Genomic DNA, 8,217 nt, shown 5'->3' with positions numbered 1-8,217 from the left:
GCTCTGTGGAGCTGGGCTTCAGCGGGGGCTGGGGGCTTCCAGATTTGGCGAGGGTGTCTTGGGGAGCACTTTACGAGCTGGGTCCATGGGGGTCCGAGTGTTCGTTTAGTAGAAAGGCCAAGGTGGCGCGGAGGTGTGTTTGAAACTTCAGCAATGGAGTTCTATGCGATGTTGGGCTTGAGCAATGGCCTTGGGGCCGGGTTCCAAAGCTGGGCTTCAGCAAGCCTCCTTGACCCAGGTGGTGGCTAGGGTTTTGAGGGTAGATTCAGATTTTTAGAGGCTGGGTCCTTCCGTTTTTGAAACGTAGCTGGAGCCTTTTTGTAGCTGGGCCCTTGTGCTTTTATAGCTAGGGTCTTTATACCTTCGGTAAGGGAGTCCAAAGATTGGAGATAAGGGCCAGGGTTTGGGGAGAGGAGGTGCAAGTCCCCTATTAGCTTAAGACCTGCAGTCACCTTTTAGCTTGAGGGGCTGGGTCAGCCAAAAATTGGTAAGTCACTCATTCACCTTCTGCATGCTCCTTGCCGTTCGGCAAGGAAGCTAGGCTCCAAAATATTTATTTATTTATTTATTTTGGTGGAAGCTCGGAGCTGGGTCCGTGGTTCAGCTCGGAGGAGGTGCCGATCGGCAAGAGATATTCGCGGGTATTTTGGTGAGGGGCTGATCTGTCTTCGGCGAGGAGTGGGTCTAGGTGCCTAGTTTTTGCATCGAGTTGGAGCTGGGTCCGTGGTGCCGTTCAGCATTTGTTCGTGGATGGGGGTTCATCCAATTTAGGACCGTCTAGGGTCTGGGTCCTTGACTGACGGCAAGGAAGTGATTGGAGCCTTTCGATCCTTCTGAAGTGTGGGCAAAGTTTTTAGCTGGTCCTTCAAGGCGTTCGCGATTTCTCTTGGCTTCAATTGGTGCCGTGAGGTTTCAAATGCTTTTGCAAGAGCTGGGGTGTCTTTGGCAAGAGCTTTTGAAAGATAGATAGATGGCTGCAAGGGTTTTTGCGAGGAGAAGACTCAAGTTCGTTCGACAAGCTCCGACTGATAGACCTTCGGAGCTAAGGCTGGGGTCTCTTGTACTGTTGTAAAGAACCTGGGTCAGCCAAGCAAGGGTATCGTGACCATTTTTCCTTCTGCACGGCTCTTGCCGTTCGGCAAGGGTATGGTGGGGTGCCGAAGGCAGCGCACGCTGAATGATGGAGCTTGTGGGACAAGCTCAAGTCCCCATATTTTTACTCTTCAAAGAAGTGTCGGTCGGTACTTTGAACTGAGATGTTGGGTTGGCCCTGCAAGCCATGCAAAGTATAGCCACACTGATTGGCTTTTTCTTAAAATATTGTCTTCTGCAATTTGTTGCCCTGGCATTCAAGGTGGCTCCAGTAAGGCATTGCCTAACGGCAGCCTAGGTGATGTTGATTGTATGGGTGCCGAAGAGCACTGGAGAAGGGAAGAACGACAGAAGCCTTTTGTGTCAATTCCCACAGACGGCGCCAAACTGTTGATGCTCAAAATGGTTGGGCCATTATTGAGTCCAACTTAGTGATGAGGTGTGATGGATGATGGGTGAAGGTTTGGACCTTCAGCATGTATGTGAGGACTTGGCCAATTTATGAGTATACAAAAGACAAGATATATGTGGTTCACCCTTAATGAATGGGCTACGTCCACAGAGAAGATGTTCTCATTATGATATTGTTTACATTTGTACAAGGGGATTAGACCCAAAGATAACTGGAAGAAGGCCTAGGGCCTAAGGTACAAAGTTAGGAGTCTGGAGCCCAGGTGTCAAGTCCCCGGGTCTGGAGACCCAGGACTCGGAGGCCAGACTAATAGGAGAGTCCTGAAGAGGGAACCCAGCTCAGTTTCGGATCCTCTCTTAAGTGGAGAGTGGTATGCTTTTATAGGTGAGAGGGAGCCTTCACTTCTTGTTGTTTTCCGATGTGGGACTCCTCTTGCTTTGCTTAGAGTTCCTTCTAGTCTTCTAGTTGCTTGGTCAGTTATGGTGTCAACAACCTTCTACTCCACAAACTGAGTAGTGCACAACTATGCCATACCTCTTTAGTTTAGTTGCACCCCTTGGGATCTCATCGACTTCTATGTTTCATGACTTCTAGGGACTTCCACTTTGTTTATGATTATAAAAAATAAAATAAAAAAAATAAAAAAGAGGGGTTGGTTTAATGGGCATGTGCCCTATCTTAACCCATAACTCTTAGCCAGGCATGGGTGTAAGGTAATTACCATAGGCTTTGTCATATGTCTGTCTCTTATAGCATGGGTTCACAAACTGCATTGGGCTTCTTTGTTGTCATGAAATAGCAGTCATGGCATGGCATGTCAACAAGGAATGCCACAGAGGTCCCATTTTCTGCATAAGCATGTATGCCTAGTTAAATTCACAGCATACTGTCCACCATGCATATGAGTCACATGAAACCTCCCTCCTCCAGCATTTTGTGCAATGCAAGTCCCACTGTCTTGAATATTTTTCTTAATAATCTTAAACACCTTTGGCCCAACTTTATGATTCCACTTAACCTTTTTCTGCCTTGTCATCCTTAACATCAAGTAAGTTTTTATTCTTTCAAGCATTGTGATTATGGGTTTGTCTCTTGCATCCAATATAGCTGCATTGAAACACTCACAGAGATTGTTGAATAGAATATCACACTTTGATCCAGTTGTGAAGTAAGATCTACTCCAATGTTTGGCTGGCCTTTTTAGAAGCCATGAATGAGCAAGTCCTGAAATTTCTAGTATCTTCCTTATTGCAGCTTCCCACCATGGAATGGTTGTAGACCTAGCAGCAGCCCACAATGCCTACTTAAGTGCTAAACCGCTATGACCAGCACTCTTGAAGTTATTATGCAAATGTCTGACATAGTGCCTGTGTTCAGCTTCTGGCTTCAAGCTCTCAATTGCTTGACCCAAATATTTTTGCTTGTCTGTAATGAAGACCCAACCCGGTCCACCTGCTGTAATGCCAATATCCTGAAAGAAAATCTCTAAAAACCAAGTCCATGTAGATCTAATTTTTGTTTATGCAACTGCATATGCTATTGGGAACATGCCATTGTTGGCATCAATCCCAACAGCAATTAGAATTTGGCCTGGGTGAGGTCTCTTAATGTGTGCCCCATCAAACCCAACCAATGTCCTACATCCCTCAATGAAGCCTTTCCTCAACTGAGCAAAGCATATGTAAATCCTCTCAAAATATGGCTCATTCCCCCTCAATGAAGTCTTCATAAGCACTGTACTTCCTGGATTTGGCTTATTGAGTTCCTCACAATAATCCCACAATTGAGCATATTGATGTGTAATGTTCCTTTGTATCCTTTCTCTAGCCTGGGATTTAGCCTTGTACACTTGATCCCTAGTGACATCAAGACCATAGTTTTTCCTCACTAACTACATGAAATCACTCACTGACATCTTGGGATTTTCTCTCAGATTCTCATTAAACCTCTCTGCCAACCAACTTGAAGTTGTAACCTACTTGTCTGATCTCTACCACAAGTATGAGTGGGTGTGTAAGTCTTGATTGTCACAGTAGGGCATTTTCCAACCAATAAAGCAAACAACATCCAAGGACATGCCTTTTTCACATCTTCTTACTTATTCACATCTTCTTTTTCACATTCCTCTTCCCATTCCTCTTCTTCCAAATCCTCAGGCTTACCTTCACACACAACTCTCACCCTATAAGATTCATTTTTATCTTATCTTTCTAGCATATGCAACACTATAGTATCTAATAACCTGCCAACAATCCCCAATTGTAGGAAATTCCATTCCCAAATAGAACTTTGGATCCAAGAAGAAGTCATGGGCCTTATTGTATTGCTTAAACTTTGGTGCTCTAAGTTCTCTATTCCTCCTTTTGCCTTATTCTTCATCTTCTTCTTCATCTTCTTCAGTCAAGCTATCTAAATCCTCTGTATTGTACTCTTCATCAGTCTCAACTTCACCCGGCTCTTTGTGATCATCCTTAACATCCTCAATTACCACATACCTATGAAAGCCTTTATCATCTTCCTCATCAGATTGTTCGAAGTCAGTCTCTTTGTACTCTTAATCTTCCTCATCAACTTCTTCATCCTCATCACCTTCTTCAACCTCATCAACTTTTTCATCCTCATCAACTTCTTCAACCTCTACTTCTTCCCCAAACTCAACATCTGCATCATATTCTTCAAACTCGGGTGTTAAATTGGCTGACTTTTTAATTCCGGGGGTTAAGTTCAATTAGGGTCCTAATTCGGGGGGGTGTACGGCAATTTACTTTTTTTTTTCTAATCATAAAAGAGAGCGTATGATAGAAGACGTGGGGAGGATGAAAGGGGTGTTGCTTAAACCTAAAATAAAATAGAGCTCATTAGGGGTAAGTGATATGCTACACAAGGTGAGTTCTTAATCTAGTATAATTATGGTGACGTGGAATAAGTAACTTCATTATATTAATTAAATGATTTAAATAAGTGTAAATGCATCGATGCTAAATGCAGAGGCTCGAAATCCTACGCACATGCATATTTTTCACAAATAATACATATTTTGCAATAATGCACAAAAGTGAACATATTTTACTCGTATTTTCACCTACAATTGACAAAAGGACCAAAAATAATAAAAATTGGAAAAATAATTTTAAAAATGAATATAATGGCGGAATCTTTTATTTTAAAAAAATTCCGAGTAATACTCATCCGTACTGTGTATTGTATATGTATTATGACCGTACCGTATCTCGTTAACTGTGGACTTCGAGAATGCATTGGTCGAGACAAGCAGGGTATTCTGGAACATAGTGGGTAATTAAATAATTCAATTTTCTTTTATTTTTAGGCGGTGGGTGGAAAAAGCCCGTGATCTTCAGTGAAAAGTTTGGAACTGGCAATAATATCACTTGTGAATATCGACAGATGAGTTCAACAATTCGATTTTGTGAATTGCAGAAATTTAATGAAAATTGGAGAAAACAGACAGTTAATTACATGAAAATAAAGTACACAAAACCATCAGCTCATCTTTCACTACCCAAAAATTTAATAAAATAAGAATTCATTGTTTATTTGTAGATGAACAAGAGAATACAGAAGTAACGCATTTAGTTACTGAGAGGATTTTATCTCAAACTCGTAACACATTACATCGAAACTTGTAAAAGGATATTGGGAAAAACCAAAAACAAACAGCTGATCTATGACATGAAAACAAGACGAGGCTTTTTTCTCCTTTCCTTTTCTGATCAACACAAAGTGAGGTGACACCCAGAAATATTTGTGAAAATTATAAAAATATTGGTTACCTAAGCCTAATCCTTGTACTTCATTTCGGACATGACGAAACCGGGCATCTCAAATGAGGCTGAGAACTTTTCAACATCAGCCTTGAGTTCTTCAATGTCCTTGTTGTTCACCAAACCCTTGTTGAAGTCCTTCAGTAGTTTCCCATGCTCCTTCTGGATTTTCAAGGTGAGACTTACAGCCCTGTGAAGGAACTCCCCGATCTTCTCGAAGTCCTTCTCAACCAAACCTCTTGAAGTCATGGCCGGAGCACCTGTTTTCAAACATCCACGGCCAATTAATAGATTGTTGAATACAGCACTACTATGGTCAATAAGTAAACAGTGGTACTTCATTCTATGCAGAACTTTGTTTTCTATCAAATACATTATAATTCTTATCCACAACGGAAAAGCCAATTCGTATAGCAGTTCTTACCAATTCTTACTCCTCCAGGAGACAAGGCGCTGCTGTCACCAAAAACAGCATTCTTGTTCACGGTAATGTTGCATAGGTCACAAAGCTTCTCAACCTTATTGCCTGAAGAACATCATCAAGGAGTTAGAATTGTATCACAAGGAAAACAAAAACAACAGCAACATCTGTGTGATCATCACGTTTATAGATGGAAAAAGTTCAACACTTTACCAGTCAACCCAAGTGGCCTGAGATCCCACAGAACAAGGTGGTTCTCTGTTCCTCCTGTGACAAGGTTGTAATCCTTGCTTATCAGGTAGTTTCCAAGGGCAACAGCATTGGCCTTGACTTGTTTAGCATAGGTCTTGAACCCTGGTGACATGGCCTGCTTAAGAGCAACAGCTAGGGCACCAATCTGGTGATTATGAGGACCACCCTGAAGGGAGGGGAAAACAGCAAAGTTGATCTTGTCTTCAAAGTCGTAGACTGCATCCTCGGGTTGGCCCTTCTTGGGTGGTTTAGGTCCCTTCCTGTAGAAGATCATACCAGCCCTAGGACCCCTCAAGCTCTTGTGGGTTGTGGTTGTGACAATGTCACAGTACTCAAAGGGATTTGCAGCTTCCTATATCCAAATAAAGAGGAAAAGAAAAACAGAGTAAGAAGAGGCAATCTATTATGAGGACAGCAATGCCAGCAATTCAATAATCCAAACAAGGTTGCACCCTTTAGGTGAAAAGCACAAAAATAACCCCAATGCAATTTACAGTTGAAAATGAAATTTAGCCCTCCTATAGATCTTATTTTGAACCATTTATGAGATTTTAATCTATTATTAAAAATGAGAAAAAAGAAAAACAGATATAAGAAAACGACACAAGTCATAATCCATTACCAGCCCTGCCATAGCAGATCCATAAATTTTGAAAACAAGCAAAACCAAAACTAAACGTGCAGTGCAGATCTACTTCATATTTAATTAACTAAAAGAAAATTAGTTTTCCATTTTCATCCCCTCAAGAACACATTTTACAATTTACATCCATTTCTATTTGCATCCTAGTGATGGCTCAAGTGTTGATCCGAACCTGCATGACATTGCATGTGAATAATGATAGGATCAAATTCTCAAAGCAAAAAACATAACTGTGCCCTTGCACTAAAAATACAATGAAACTCTATAAGCTACAAACAAAAAAGAAGAAAAAGAATTTCAAAGTTTCAAAGATCAAGATCTACACAGAATCACAAATACATAGTGAAAGCATTGAGAAGTACATCAAAAATATCACAAGACATTTAAAGTGGATCTTCTGAACAAATGGGAGTGAATATAGATCATAACCGGAAGTCAAAACCAGATCTGCTAAACCAAATCAAGTAAACTACACAAATCCAATTCATAGAATATAAAAATTAGGCAAAACCCATCAGATCTAACAACACGCAAAGCAAATCCAATCAATCAAAATATCCAAATCCCACCAACAAAGACCACAAAAGGCACATACCTGAGCAGCAACAAGGCCACTAATGTGAGCCATGTCACAGAGCAAAAGCGCACCACACTTATCCGCAACAGCGCGAAACCTTGCATAATCCCAGTCTCTCGGGTACGCACTCCCACCGCAAATGATCAACCTGGGCCTGAAATCCAAGGCCTTCTCCTCCAACTTGTCATAATCAATGAACCCAGTTGTGGAATTGACCTTGTAAGGCAGACTCTCGAAGTAAATCGAGGTCGCGGAGATCTTCTTACCGCCAGAAGTGTAGTAGCCATGGGTGAGGTGGCCGCCGGAGGGAAGGTCCAATCCCATGATGCGGTCATGGGGCTGGAGCACCGCCGTGTAGGCGGCGAAGTTGGCCGGAGAACCGGAGTATGGCTGCACGTTGACGCCCCATTTGGCGGCGTCGAGGTGGAAGGCCTGGAGGGCACGTGATCGGCAGAGGTTCTCGATCTCGTCGATGAACTCGTTGCCGCCGTAGTAGCGATTGCCGGGCATGCCCTCAGAGTACTTGTTGGTTAAGGCACTGCCCAGAGCCTCTATGACAGCGAAGGAAGTGAAGTTTTCGGAGGCAATGAGCTCGATCCCTCGGCATTGGCGGCGTTTCTCCTTCTCGATGAGATCGTGGATCTCTGGGTCCACGGTCACCAGGGGAGAGTTGCCCCAGTCGTTCACTGGTTCCATTGGCAGAGATCGGAGAAGACGAAGAAGATGGTGATGAAAGTAGAGGAAGAGGATAGAGATGGGTGGTGTGGTGTGGTCTGGTGTGGTGGTGGCAAACTGACAACTGAGGTTTATAGGAGTTGAATATTATGAAATTACCATTTTGGCCTTTTTGTGATTTTTCTGTGGTTGGTGTCAGATGTGGATTGTGGAGTGGCTTGATCAGTCTGCATTTTTTGTTTGTTTGTTTTTTTGTTACTTTTACTATATATGCACACACTTTGAGGCTGAGTTACTTTTACTTGAATAGTCTCTAAACTTATACACGAATTGCATTTTAGTCCTTTAATAAAATTATTTGTT

The 8,217-nt window shown here is 42.3% G+C and overlaps 1 protein-coding gene across 1 annotated transcript; it reads right to left on the bottom strand.

The window, feature by feature from the left end:
- Positions 1 to 5,031: 5,031 nt before the first annotated feature.
- Positions 5,032 to 7,980, bottom strand: SHM4 (serine hydroxymethyltransferase 4). The gene is made up of 4 exons (XM_021978975.2): positions 7,198 to 7,980; positions 5,921 to 6,311; positions 5,711 to 5,812; positions 5,032 to 5,546 (listed from the first exon to the last, which is right to left on the bottom strand). Exons 1-4 carry the CDS (start codon positions 7,873 to 7,875, stop codon positions 5,302 to 5,304), a joined length of 1,416 nt encoding a protein of 471 aa, XP_021834667.1. The 5' UTR covers positions 7,876 to 7,980; the 3' UTR covers positions 5,032 to 5,301.
- Between the last annotated feature and the right edge of the window lie 237 nt (positions 7,981 to 8,217).

This window comes from Prunus avium, chromosome 1 (genome assembly GCF_965620075.1).
Source record: "Prunus avium chromosome 1, drPruAviu1.hap1.1, whole genome shotgun sequence".
NCBI classification, from domain to species: domain Eukaryota; kingdom Viridiplantae; phylum Streptophyta; class Magnoliopsida; order Rosales; family Rosaceae; genus Prunus; species Prunus avium.
Note: the sequence above shows the minus strand (reverse complement) of the source record. Positions and strands in the feature narration are given on the sequence as shown.